Source organism: Rhinolophus sinicus, chromosome 1 (assembly GCF_057876585.1).
Source record: "Rhinolophus sinicus isolate RSI-liver-muscle chromosome 1, RSI-T2T, whole genome shotgun sequence".
Lineage (NCBI taxonomy): Eukaryota > Metazoa > Chordata > Mammalia > Chiroptera > Rhinolophidae > Rhinolophus > Rhinolophus sinicus.
In genome coordinates, this window is record NC_142501.1 from 40,108,370 (window position 1) to 40,121,044 (window position 12,675).

At 34.2% G+C, this 12,675-nt stretch overlaps 1 protein-coding gene and 1 non-coding gene across 3 annotated transcripts in view; one reads left to right on the forward strand and one right to left on the reverse strand.

Moving 5' to 3' along the window:
* The window catches only part of BMAL2 (basic helix-loop-helix ARNT like 2), a 66,312-nt gene that overhangs the window by 18,278 nt on the left and 35,359 nt on the right, over positions 1-12,675 (forward strand). The window contains exons 2-3 of one of the 2 annotated variants that reach the window (XM_019737416.3): positions 4,729-4,879; positions 12,377-12,418. In XM_019737416.3, the coding sequence (XP_019592975.2) occupies positions 4,729-4,879; positions 12,377-12,418 (193 nt within the window). The remainder of the gene's footprint in view (positions 1-4,728; positions 4,880-12,376; positions 12,419-12,675) is intronic. The other variant, XM_019737418.3, reaches the window with a different exon arrangement.
* LOC141570339 (U6 spliceosomal RNA) lies at positions 11,800-11,906 on the reverse strand. The gene has a single exon (XR_012494332.1). It is a non-coding gene; the product is annotated as a U6 spliceosomal RNA (small nuclear RNA).

Here is a 12,675-nt window from a genome sequence, read left to right on the forward strand (position 1 = left end):
ATTCCCAAGGGGCCAACCATAATTGGTAAAATTATTCTCCCCATTTCTTTATTGTGAGACCTATTATACTTACAGAAGATGATACAAATTGTGTATGTGTGTAATTTAAAGAATAAACGCAAAACAATTATCTGTGACTTCACAGCCAGGCTAAGAAGTAGAACATTAATTCCTTAGCATTCCCTGGGTGTCGGTCCCTCACTGATAGCATCCCCTTTCTTCCCCCCAAAAGAATTCACTTTAGAGTCATGTTCCTTTGCTTTTCTGTGTAGTGTGGCAAACTGTAGATATTGCTAAAAAACATGTCGATGAGTTTTACATTTCTTTGAACTTTAAATTTTTAAAAAACATGCTGTATGTTTTTGGCTGACTTTTTTTGCCCAGCATTAGTTTGACAGTCATCCATGTGGATGAGTATATCAGTACTTCATTCATTTTTATGGCCGTTAAGTGTTCTATTCAGCGAATAAACAATTTATCCTCCTGTTGATGGAAATTAATTCCCAGTTTTCTCAGGTTTTAATTTTTGTTCAATTATAAGCAGTGCTGTTCATGCATTTCTTGTACATGTCTCCCAAGATAACTTAAGAGTTTTTCTATGTACCTAGGAATGGAATGGAATGATGAAACATGTGATTTCAATGTGTTCAACTTTCTTAGGTAATGCAAAAATGGCTTCCAAGGTAGTTGTAGCAATTTACATTCCCACCAGCAGAGCATGAGTGTTCCGTTCTTCCCCATCCTCACCTACACTTAGCATCATCACACTTTTTGATTGTAGCCATCGGATGGGTATGTAGTAGTACATCACTGTAGTTCACTTTGGATTTTCCTAATTTAGTAGTTAGATTGGCTATCTTTGCTTTTGTGTATTGATAGTTGGAACTTTTATTTTTTTCATTATCATAGTTTCAGGTGTGCAAAACAACATAAGGAGCTTCGTTTTTTTGTTTTGTTTTGTTTTGTTTTGTTTTGAAGTGCCCATTCAAGTCTTTTATCCAGTTTTCTGTTGGGTTGCTAGTCTTTTTCATATTGGTGCAAAGGCATCTTTATACAGTTTAGCTATTAGCCCTTTGTTGTTTATATGTGTAACAAATATCTTTTTGTGTCTTATGGTTTCATTCTCATTATGGTGCCTTTTGATCAACATTCATTTAATTTTAAGGAGGTCGAATTGGTCAGTATTTTCCTTTATTGCTTTTACTTTTTATGTTTTAGGAAATTCTTTTTACACCAATAACAAAGATATTCTCTCTTCTTTAGAGTCCTCTATTACATTTTTGCCTTTTACACTTAGGTGTTCAGTCCAACTGGAATTGGCGCAGGACCATTTATTTAAAAAGCTGGTTTCCCATCATTGATCTGAAATTTCCCCTCTGACATTTAGCAGATGTCTACATATGCACGTCTGGGCTCTATATTTCTTTTCCTTTTGCCTATTTATCTCCTGCTTGGTATCCGCTAATACCATACTGTCTTAATTACTGTAGCTTTATAATGTCTTGATATCTGATAAGGCAAATCCTCCCACGTTTTCCTTTGCTAGTCATGACTTCCATATGCATTTTACATTCAGTTTGTGAAGTTCCAACAACAACCAAAAAATGAGTACTCATTTTAAAAGAGGAATTGACATCTGTATGATAGAGGAATTGACATCTCTATTTTAGGAGGATTGACATCTTTATGATATTGAGGGCTCTGATCCATTAGCATGGCATATCTTTCCATGTATTTGGATCTTTTTAAACAATTTTTTATAACTATCTTCATAAAGATCTTATAGATCTTATGCATTTTAATTATGTTTATTCTTTAGGTACTTTATATTTTTTGAGGTTAATATAAATTATATCTTTTTAAATGTCATTTTCTTACTGTTTGTTAATAGTGAATAGAAATGTAATTGATTTTTAGATATTGATTTTACATACAGCCAACTTGCTACATTCTCTAATTTTAGTAACTTAGCTGTTGATTATTTGTGGTTTTATATATACTCAATCATATGATTTCCCAATAATAGTGAAAAAAATGATTTTCTTCTTTTCCAATTTTTATACCTCGTATTCCTTTTTCTTGTCTTACTCCACTAGCACATCTAGTGGAGTATTTAGCATGTCTAGAGTTGAAAGGGGTTAGTGATAAAAGGTATTCTGGTTTCTGATTGCAAAGAGAATGTTTTCAATATTCATTAATATTGAAATAGTAACATTATTCAGATAATTATATTTTTCCATTAATCAAATTTTGTGGTAAATTATGTTGATTTACTAATATTAAACTAGACTTGCATTGCTGGGATAAAATATCTTGGTCATGATGGGTTATTCTTTTTATACATTTATCAACTTTGTGTGCTAATATTTTAAGACTTCAGTGTCTTTGTTCATGAATGAGATAGGTTTATAGTTTTTCTTTATTGTACTGCCATTGTCAGGTTGTAATATCAAAATTTATAAGCCACATAAAAAATGATATCCCCCAGTTTTTCTATATATTGGAATAGTGTGTGTAAAAACAATGTAAGAATATTCAGGGTTTTCTTTTTGCTTCAGTTTTTGTTAGTTAAAATTCTCTAGGAATTTTTTTTTTTTTTTAATTGGGGAAGGGAACAGGACTTTATTGGGGAAAAGTGTGTACTTCCAGGACTTCTTTTTTCCAAGGCAAGTTGTTGTCCTTTCAATCTTAGTTGTGGAGGGTGCGTTCAGCTTCAAGTTGTTATCCTTTCAGTCTTAGTTGTGGAGGGCGCAGCTCAGCTCCAGGTCCAGTTGCTAGTTGTAGGGGGCGCAGCCCACCATCCCTTGCAGGAGTCGAACCAGCAACCTTGTGGTTGAGAGGATGCACTCCAACCAACTGAGCCATCTGGTAGCTCAACGGCAGCTCAGCTCAAGGTGCTATGTTTAATCTTAGTTGCAGGTGGCGCTGCCCACCATCCCTTGTGGGACTCGAGGAGTTGAACTGGCACCCTTGTGGTTGAGAGCCCACTGGCCCATGTGGGAATCGAACCAGCAGCCTTCAGAGTTAGGAGCACAGAGCTCCAACTGCCTGAGCCACCTGGCCGGCCCTAGGAATGTTTTTATTATTTTAAAATATTTAGAATAATGTTCTTGAGATTTTATTATCTTTCAAATCTCTAGAGCATCTAAAATTATAACACCATGTCCATTTCTATTTTTATTCATTTATGCCTTCTTTTCTATTGAAAAATCTTGCCATAGGGTTATTAGAGTTTCCGATCTTTGGAAGAACATATGTTTAACTTTTTTGATCTACACCTGTTTGCATTCTATTTCTTTATTTCTAGTATTATTTTAATGATTTCCTTTCTTCTAATTCCTTGGATTTATTCTACTCATCTGTTTATAATTTTTTAAATTGTTGGCTCCTTAAATTTCAATCCCTTTTTAGAAACACCTAGTATTAAAATTTTCCTCTCAGTAATGCTTTCACTTTCTTCACATATTTTCATGTATAATATTTTTATTGTTTAGTTCCAAATATTTTATAATTTTACATTTGAATTCTTCCTTCTCTGAATTATTTGTGTATCTCTTAATTTCCAAAGATATAAGGACTTTTCTGGTTATCTTTTTATTACAAGTGTCTAACAGTTAGACTGTAGTCAAAAAATGTTTTTTGTATGATATCAGTCTTTCGAAATTGTTGAGATTTACTTGCTTTTTGGTCGAGTATATTGTCAATTTTTACAAATGTTTGATGGATACCCCACCGCAAATCAACACTAGATTTTGAAGTTGCTAGGTATAGTGATCTGTATATGGTTTTTATATCAAGTTTTTCCATTGTGTTGGTCAAATTTTCTGTATCATTTCTGAATGCTCAGTATATCAGTTACCAATTCAGATGTGTTAAAAATCTCCCACTAATGTAGATTTATTGTATTCTCTTGTAAATATTGCTGTTTTCAATCTGTGTGATAAGGTACAAATGAGTTTAAACTTGTTATATGCAAATTAATATGAGAAGGAGGCTCATATTTGGATTATAGATAATTTTAGTCTGATTCTGATTTTTATATTTTATAAAGCATGTAATAAACCACACTTTAGACAAAAAGGATTTTACTAGTATCATATTTATCAATTCTGGGTTTAACAAGATTGAGGGACATGAGTATTTTAAGTCATTTCTGGAATGCTATCCAAAAGAATAACCAGTAGACAAAAAGCTTTATATACCACAATACATATTTGTGATGGTGAAAAATAAAAACACATACATTCTAACAATAGAAGAGTGGTTAAGTAATGATGGTATATTATGCAGTCATTAGAATAATTTATAAAGAATTTATAATAACACTGAAGTTATCACAATGATACATAAACAAAGCAGAATATACACTGTGATTTCAATTACTTTAATGACAACTAAAGAAAAGATTCTTAAAGGAAATATCTGTAAACAGTACCATTTGTTGGTGAAATTTGGTTTTTCTCCACTTCTACTGTTTTGTTTTCCATATTTTCTACAATATCCATTTAAATTTTTTTTTTTTTTTTACAATTTGATGGGGAAAATAAACTTAAAAAGTATGGACTAACAAATACATTTCTAACTAATACTTGAGTGTACATAATTAGTCTTTCATGTTATTTAGGGGATATTTTTAAAATATCAAGAGAGAAAAACCATTTAAAATGTGTGATAGGGATATGTATAAAATAAAACTTGAAGCACAATATTAAACATTATGTTTCACAGGTGAAGTGTTGCTAGAAGACAACCAGTGCATTGCTCCCGTGATTTCCAGTCATATGAGCACATGGACAAAACCAACTGCTATGAGATCCTTCAGCCCACATGCGACAGAATTTCCAAGAAAACGAAAAGGAAGTGATTCAGAGCCATCCCAGTAAGTGAATTTGTTCCTCCAACCCCATGAACTCTTTAGAGAAAAAAGAAAAATATTACTTTTTAAGTCATTTATTATTTTTAATTATGTGGTAGCATTTAGATAGGATAGGAGCAGTTATTTATCCACCCAACTGCCACCTCTATCACTGACTGACCTGGAACTTTTCAGTCCAACTCTGAAGGTTATTAGGTATCCAAAAGGTTCAACTGGAGTCTGAAAGACTTAGGAACATAAGGTTGATTTGCTTAGTGTATGGTCACAGCAAGAGATTTGTCTTCCTAATTAAGATACTAAAGCATGTGGAGAACATCTTCCTGGAAGTTTGGCTTAAAATAATAATTACCACTTTGCTTTTTTGCCTTACTCATCATTTATTTAATAACCAACCCTTGGTTATCTGTGGCCGTGTAACCATATTTATTGCTTTCCACATTTATTAAGCCAAGTAGATAATAAAGTCAATGCTGAGAATACTTACTATCTCCTTGTTTATTTATGTTGCCTAATTAATGCAGTTTGTAGCCCCAAATATTCTTTAATGATTTCCCCAAAACTAATGTTCATATGGTGAAAATAATGGGACAAAATCAGTATAACAATCTAGAGCAATTCATTTTAGGCTGGTACTTTATATAAATGTGCAAGTTGATGCTAGTTCTCCATCACTATTGAAGGGAACAACTCTGAGTAGGGGGACAAGATGAGGACATAATGAAACATCCTCACTCTTTTTAACTCAGTTCTTCCCAATACTCTTTATAATTTAGCTTCAATTTGCAAGATAGCGGAATTAGTGTTATTTAAATGTAAGTACCAATGCGCTTCCCAAGCCACACATAAGTGACTTGAAGATTATCTACTGTTTTTGGTAGTCTGTATTCTCTTAGTCTCCATTAATGCAAATAATCATAAATAACTGCAAATGGCCAAGTGACAGCCTATCCAGTACTGTTTGATGTTTTAATCCTAAATTATCAGTTGGTAGTACGCACTTACCTCAAGCTAGAAGTAACTGTTAGTCCTTTTTATTTTCTTCCTTATTCTTTAGACTCATAAGCGCCATTGTCTTTTCTTAGTATCTAAATAAAATTATGGCTGTTGAAGTGAGAGCAGTGAGTACTAGAGGTAACATAATTTTATGCAATGTAGGAGGCACAGCTGAGACCTAACAGTGGTTTGGGGAATCAATGGGGTCAGTGGTAGGACAAATATAACCATGCAAAGAAAGGACTGACAGATAATGATTTTTTTGGCAGAACGCAACCCGAAAGATTATTTAGCCAATTGCCCACATTTTAGAAAATGAAGAAGCTAGGACTCAAATATCAAGCGGCTTGTGTAATATCAAACATTACACAACTGGTTAGTCTGCCTGATTGTTAGTGTGGTAATTTCTTAATTACACCCTCCTTCCGTAACTGGACAGGGTCGGGGTTACTTCCAGCACTTGAGGACAGTTATGCTGTCCATTTCCCAGCATGTCTGGGTAGGGGTGACCCCAAGGCCTCCTCCTTTCCAGTTCAGAAATAATGACAAAAAGTGGTGGAATAGCTTTCTCAGAATCCCTTTACCTGTCTCCTTTCAACAAGGATAGAAATATCAGCCTCTAGTGGCAGCAGGTAAGTCCTGTACTGTCATTTAACATAATTCCTACTTGAAGAGGGCATATTGTGGCAGAAGAAAGGGTACACTCCCTACTGATTTGCTCATTGTCTGTCCCAGAGCCTTTCTATCTTGCCCCAATCCTCTCATCTTACTGTTTTCCATTCTGATGAAATGATGGATGTCAAAGTACTTCATGGATTTTACAAAGTACTGATTATATAGCATCCTTCCCAGAGACTCGGCAGGAAAACCAGTCAATAAATATGGAGTGATTTCATTGATGGAGCCTCAGAGTGTTGGATATTTATAAACGAAGAATAATGTATGATCATATTCGCCCTTTCTTCAGCACTGTTGATTTTAAATGGAGGGCTGGTTCTTTAAAAGGGTTATTGATGAAGACTCCCTGTAATGTAGTCATTACACATTTATTGAGTACCATCTGTGACACCCAGTAGACTAGGAGGGAGAGATACAGATAAGACACAAGAAACTTGTACAAATGGGAAAGATACAAATAATTATTACACATCGTGATAACTGCTATAATAGAGATCCTAGGTTTTATACCATAAAAACATTGGGGGATGTAAATAATATTGGGATCAGGAGTACAGGACAGCTTCCTGGAGATGTTGACTTAAGCTAAGTTTTAAATGAATAATGGAAATGAGACATTCAGAACAGGAGTAGAGAAGACATTTTAGGTAAAAGGAATAGCTGTACAGAAGCACAAGGTATGAAATATTACACTGCTGATATGGAAACAAGTGGTGGTCACATTAGAGCAGAGAGTGCACGTAGAGGTGGGTGAGCTAGGAGACCTGAGGGATAAACGTGAACTAGGGCATGATGGTCTGCTAAACTAAAGAATCTGGGGCAGCCAGATGGCTCAGTTGGTTCAAGCACGAGCTCTCAACAACAAGGTTGCCAGTCAATTCCCGCATGGGATGGTGGGCTGCGCCCCCTACAACTAAGATTGAAAACGGCGACTGGACTTGGAGCTGAGCTGTGCCCTTCACAACTAGACTGAAGGACAATGACTTGGAGCTGATGGGTCCTGGAGAAACACATTGTCCCCCAATATTCCCCAATAAAAAAGAATCTGAAAATTGTCTTGAATGCGATGAGGAACACGGAAGGATTTTAAGCATGAAAAGAACTTAATCAGATTACATTTTTAAAAATTGCTTGCCTTTGTACTTTTTTAAAAACGTTTTTTGTCAAATATATATATATATATATATATATATATATATATATATATATATATATATTATAAAATTTGGCATTTTAACCATTTTTAAGTGTTCAGTTCAGTGGCATTAGGTGCACTCCATGTTGTGTAACTCTCACCATTGCCTATTTCTAAAACTCTTTCATCGCCTCAGTCAGAAACTCTATACCCATTAAACAGGAATTCTCCCCTTTCCCCCAGCCCCTGGTAAACTATAAGTGGAATTGTACAATACTTGTCATTTTGTGTCTGACTTATTTCACTTAGCATAATATTTTCCAAATTTCACCTGTATTGTAGCATGTATCAGAATTTCATTCTTTGTGGCTGAATATAATATTCCATCGTATTTATATACCACATTTTTTTTATCCATTTATCTATTGATGGGCATTTGGGTTGCTCTCACCTTTTGGCTATTATGAATAATGCTGAGGCACATTGGTATACAAGATGATCATTGTTCAGTCTTTTTTTTTTTTTTAAGTTTATTGGGGTGACAATTGTTAGTAAAGTTACATAGATTTCAGGTGTACAATTCTGTAATACATCATCTATAAATCCCATTGTGTGTTCATCACCCAGAGTCAGTTCTCCTTCCATCACCATATATTTGATCCCCTTTACCCTCATCTCCCACCCCCCACCCCCCTTACCCTCTGGCAACCACTAAACTATTGCCTGTGTCTATGAGTTTTTGTTTCTTCATTTCTTTGTCTTGTTCTTTTATTGTTTTCAGTTTCAGTGAAATCCTATGGTTCTCTAATTTTTCTGTCTGACTTATTTTGCTTAGCATTATAATCTAAAGATCCATCCATGTTGTCGCAAATGGTCCTATTTCATCTTATGGCAGAATAGTATTCCATTGTGTATATATATCACAACTTTTTTTATATAATCATCTATTGAAGGACACTTTGATTGTTTCCATGTCTTGGTCACCGTAAATAAAATTGCAATGAACATTGGAGCACATATGTCTTTATGGATAAATGTTTTCAGATTTTTTGGATAGATACCCAGGAGAGGGATTGCTGGGTCATTTGGTAATTCTATTCTTAATTTTTGAGGAACCTGAACACTGCCTTCCATAACGGCTGCACCAATCTGCATTCCCACCAACAGTGTATGAGGGTTCCTTTTTCTGCACGGCCTCTCCAACACTTGTTACTATTTATCTTGTTGATGACAGCCGTTCTAATTGGGGTGAGGTGATATCTCATTGTGGTTTTTATTTGCATTTCTCTGATGATTAGTGATGTTGAGCATTTTTTCATATGTCTATTGGCCATTTGTATGTCCTCCTTGGAGAAATGTCTCTTCAGGTCCTCTGCCCATTTTTTAATTGGATTGTTTGGTTTTTTGTTGTTGAGTTGTGAGTTTCTTATATATATTTTGGATATTAGCCCCTTATCAGAGGTGTTGTTTGCAAAAATTTTCTCCCATTCGATTGGTTGCCTCTTGTTTTGTCAATGGTTTCTTTTGCTGTGCAGAAGCTTTTTAGTTTGATATAGTCCCATTGATTTATTTTAGCTTTTACTTCCCTTGCCTTTGGAGTCAAATTCATAAAATGCTGTTTGAACCCAAGATCTATAAGTTTAGTACCTATGTTTTCTTCTATGCAGTTTATTGTTTCAGGTCTTATGTTTAGGTCTTTGATCCATTTTGAATTAATTTTGGTACATGGTGACAGATAGCAGTCTGGTTTCACTCTTTTTCATGTGGCTATCCAATTCTGCCAGCACCATTTATCGAAGAGGCTGTCTTTTCTCCATTGTATGCTTTTGGCTTCTTTGTCAAAAGTTGTTTTTCGATATTTATGTGAGTTTATTTCTGGGTTCTCAGATCTATTCCATTGGTCTGTGTGTCTGTTTTTCTGCCAATATCATACTGTTTTCATTATTGTTGCCCTGTAGTACAAGCTGAAGTCAGGGAGTGTAATACCTCCAGCGTTATTCTTTTTTCTTAGGATTGCTTTGGCTATTTGGGGTCTTTTGTGGTTCCATACAAATCTGATGACTTTTTGTCCTATTTCTTTAAAAAATGCCATTGGGATTTTGATAGGGATTGCATTAAATCTGTATATTGCTTTGGATAATATGGCTATTTTAACTATGTTGATTCTTCCAATCCATGAACATGGAATGTCTTTCCATTTCTTTGTGTCTTCTTCAATTTCTTTTAAAAATGTCTTATAGTTTTCAGTGTGTAGGTCTTTCACCTCCTTGGTTAACTTTATTCCTAGGTATCTTATTCTTTGTGTTGCAATTGCAAAAGGAATTGTTGTTTTTTTATTTTTTTCCTGAGATTTCATTGTTAGTATATAGAAATGCAATGGACTTTTGTACGTTGATTTTGTAGCGGGCAACTTTACTGTATTCGTTTATTGTTTCTAATAGCTTTTTGATGGAGTCTTTAGGGTTGTCTATACATAGCATCATGTCATCTGCAAAAAATGACAGTTTAATTTCTTCATTCCCAGTTTGGATGCCTTTTGTGTCTTTCTCTTGCCTAATTGCTCTGGCTAGGATTTCCAATACTATGCTGAAAAGAAGAGGTGATAGGGGACAGCCCTGTCATGTTTCTGAGCAAACGGCTTCAGTTTTTCATCATTAATTATAATATTAGTTGAGGGTTTATCATACAGGGCCTTTATTATGTTAAAGTATTTTCTTTCTATACCTATTTTATTAAGTATTTTAACCATAAATGGATACTGTGTCTTGTCAAATGCTTTTTCTGTGTCTAGTGATATAATCATATGATTTTTGTCCTTTATTTTGTTTTTGTGGTGTATCATATTGGTGGATTTGAGTATGTTGAACCATCTTTGTGCCCCTGGGATTGTTGAGTCTTTCAAGAAGGAAATTTGGCAAGATTAATCAGAAACTTTAAAGTAGTTATCCATAAATTGTACTTCTAGGAGTTTATCTTAGGAGAATCAAAGATGTATGCATCACAATAGTATTAGCTATATCATTTATAATATGGAAATATTGGAATATTAAAAAATCCAATAGAAAATGATTGATTAAATTAGCTGCCCAATGGCCTACTATGCAATCTTTCAAATCAAAATCACGTTCTCCAAGAATATTTGAAGTTATTCATGTGATAGTGTTAAATGAATATGACAAGATATGAACATTTATACAGTAAGATCTGAATTTTGTTTTTATAAGATCTGAATTTTGTTTTATATATTTATATGTAAACACACAGAAACTTCTACATAAATACACATATATACACACCCTGTGGCTAACTTAAATATTTAAAGCTGTTTCTTTTAATAAGTTTTATTGGGGATTATTGGCGAACAATGTCTTTCTCCAGGACCCATCAGCTCCAAGTAGTTGTCCTTCAGTCTGGTTGTGGAGGGTGCAGCTCAGCTCCAAGTCCAGTTGCCGTTTTTCTCAATCTTTAGTTGCAGGGGCGCAGCCCACCATCCCATGTGGGAATTGAACCAGCAACCTTGTTATTAAGAGCCATCCTGCTGGGCCTCCGGAAGCTCAGCAGCTGCTCGTTGTCTTCAATCTAGTTGTGGAGGGCGCAGCTCACTGGCCCACATGGGAATCGAACTGGCAACCCTGTTGTTCAGAGCTCGCGCTCTAACCAACTGAACCATCTGGCCGCTCCCAAAATAGTTTTTTTTGTGTGTATCTAAATACATGTTTAGGAAAGAGATTGGAGGGAGACCCATTAAAATATTAACTTTTTATTTCCAGGTGAGATTATGGGTGTTTTTCTTCAACTTTTTCAAATGCTTCTTCAAGAAATCATACATTTGGAAATATATTTTTTAAAATACATATTGTTTAAAAACTAAACCTGCATAATTTTTTAATATGGAAAGTATTCTGTCATCATCAGTATATTTCACATTAGTAGTGGTCTGGTGACTACATTTCTAAATGAATATATGCATACATTTATGTATATGTATTTATATACAAATATTTATACATACATACATACACATTTAGTATATTCTGCTAGGGAATATACTAATGTGATAATATTATTGGCAATTGATCAGAGTTTCCAGTTTTCAATATTTATTTATTTATTTATTTTAAATATGGAACGCTTCACGAATTTGCGTGTCATTCTTGCGCAGGGGCCATGCTAATCTTTTCTGTATCGTTCCAATTTTAGTATATGTGCTGCCAAAGCGAGCACAGTTTTCAATATTTCTTATCCAGATGAATTTTTAGGCAAAATAAATTCTTTTTGTATAAAAGTTTAAGATTCTTAATGTATTTTCAGGCTATTTTAATACAGCTACTATAAAAATTTTGGTTAAGCCATAAATTGTTTTAAAAAGAATCACTTTCAAGTTATTTTTGTGAAAATGATATTCTTCATCAATATTGTCCTGGGCTAATTTTTAAATAGAGCATCAATTATTGATCATTGGCAGTTAACATAGTTAGCCCGATGGAGATGCTGGTCCTGTCAGCTTTAGTCAAAGAACAGTTCATTTAGACAGTAAAAATCATTTCAGGTCATTAGGAGCTCAGAGTAGCATTTATAACTAAAGACTTAAAAAGAATTAGGTTGATTGGATGTAATCTCACATTTATTTCTCTCTCAAGAATTATAGAAAAGCTGTTTCATGTAGTTTGATATTTTATCCTGCTTTTTTGTAGAATGGAAGATGGTGAACCACAAGTAAAAATGAAGTCCTTCAGGTACTTTGAACTGTTGAGATGGTACCTGGTGGGTGGAAAAGGTCACACACGCACATCTTTAGCCAAAGCAAAAAGTGATGTCATGATAGAATAGGTTTATGAATATTCGGTTTTTCTCATATGTGATGCTATGAGAAGTAGTGATTATCAAGTACCTACCTGTTACCTTTCTCTTCTATCTTCTTGAATAACATTTGGCTTACGTATCTTTACATTTTTCTTAAATAGCTGTTTATTAAAAACTTATTTTCTTTAAG